The sequence below is a fragment of the Hibiscus syriacus genome, unplaced genomic scaffold, assembly GCF_006381635.1.
Source record: "Hibiscus syriacus cultivar Baekdansim isolate YM2019G1 unplaced genomic scaffold, ASM638163v2 tig00110280_pilon, whole genome shotgun sequence".
NCBI classification, from domain to species: domain Eukaryota; kingdom Viridiplantae; phylum Streptophyta; class Magnoliopsida; order Malvales; family Malvaceae; genus Hibiscus; species Hibiscus syriacus.
In genome coordinates, this window is record NW_024062660.1 from 332,501 (window position 1) to 332,986 (window position 486).

Below are 486 nucleotides of genomic sequence, written 5' to 3' on the forward strand. Positions count from 1 at the left end.
GGAAATTCGGTAGAGATGAACATGCAAAATCAAAACGAGATTGAGACAGGGGAGATATGTAATTACCTGGATCGCAGAGTCCATAAAATTGATCCACATCTGAGAGAAAGGGGGAGAAAAGGGCGTTAAACTGGCAAACAGGAGAGAGGAAAGCGTACGAAAGATTTACCAAAAATCAAAGCACGAAGGACGGCGGATCTTCGAGCCGAGTAATCTTTGACGATTTCCTCAACGGTTCGAGCAGAAGCTGCCATTTCCATGGCCTCAAAAGCAAACAGAGGAATTGCTAGTGTCACTCCTCTAATGTTTTTTTCCACGTTTTGGCGCTCCTTATTGGCTCACTCGAAATAACTGCTAAGTAGCGCCCTCCTTTGGATTCTCATTTACACCTATGGCAAGATAGGTATCTTAAGAGTATATACCTATTATTGATTAGGGATAAAACAATTTTTAGTCCTTCCGCTTGTAACATTTTCCAATCTGGTC

The 486-nt window shown here is 42.2% G+C and overlaps 1 protein-coding gene across 1 annotated transcript in view; it reads right to left on the minus strand.

The window, feature by feature from the left end:
• The window catches only part of LOC120116030 (PHD finger protein ALFIN-LIKE 1-like), a 3,220-nt gene extending 2,945 nt beyond the window's left edge, over positions 1-275 (minus strand). The window contains exons 1-2 of the mRNA XM_039136607.1: positions 170-275; positions 67-99 (exon numbers count right to left, since the gene is read on the minus strand). Of these exons, the coding sequence (XP_038992538.1) occupies positions 67-99; positions 170-260 (124 nt within the window). The 5' untranslated portion in view covers positions 261-275. The remainder of the gene's footprint in view (positions 1-66; positions 100-169) is intronic.
• Between the last annotated feature and the right edge of the window lie 211 nt (positions 276-486).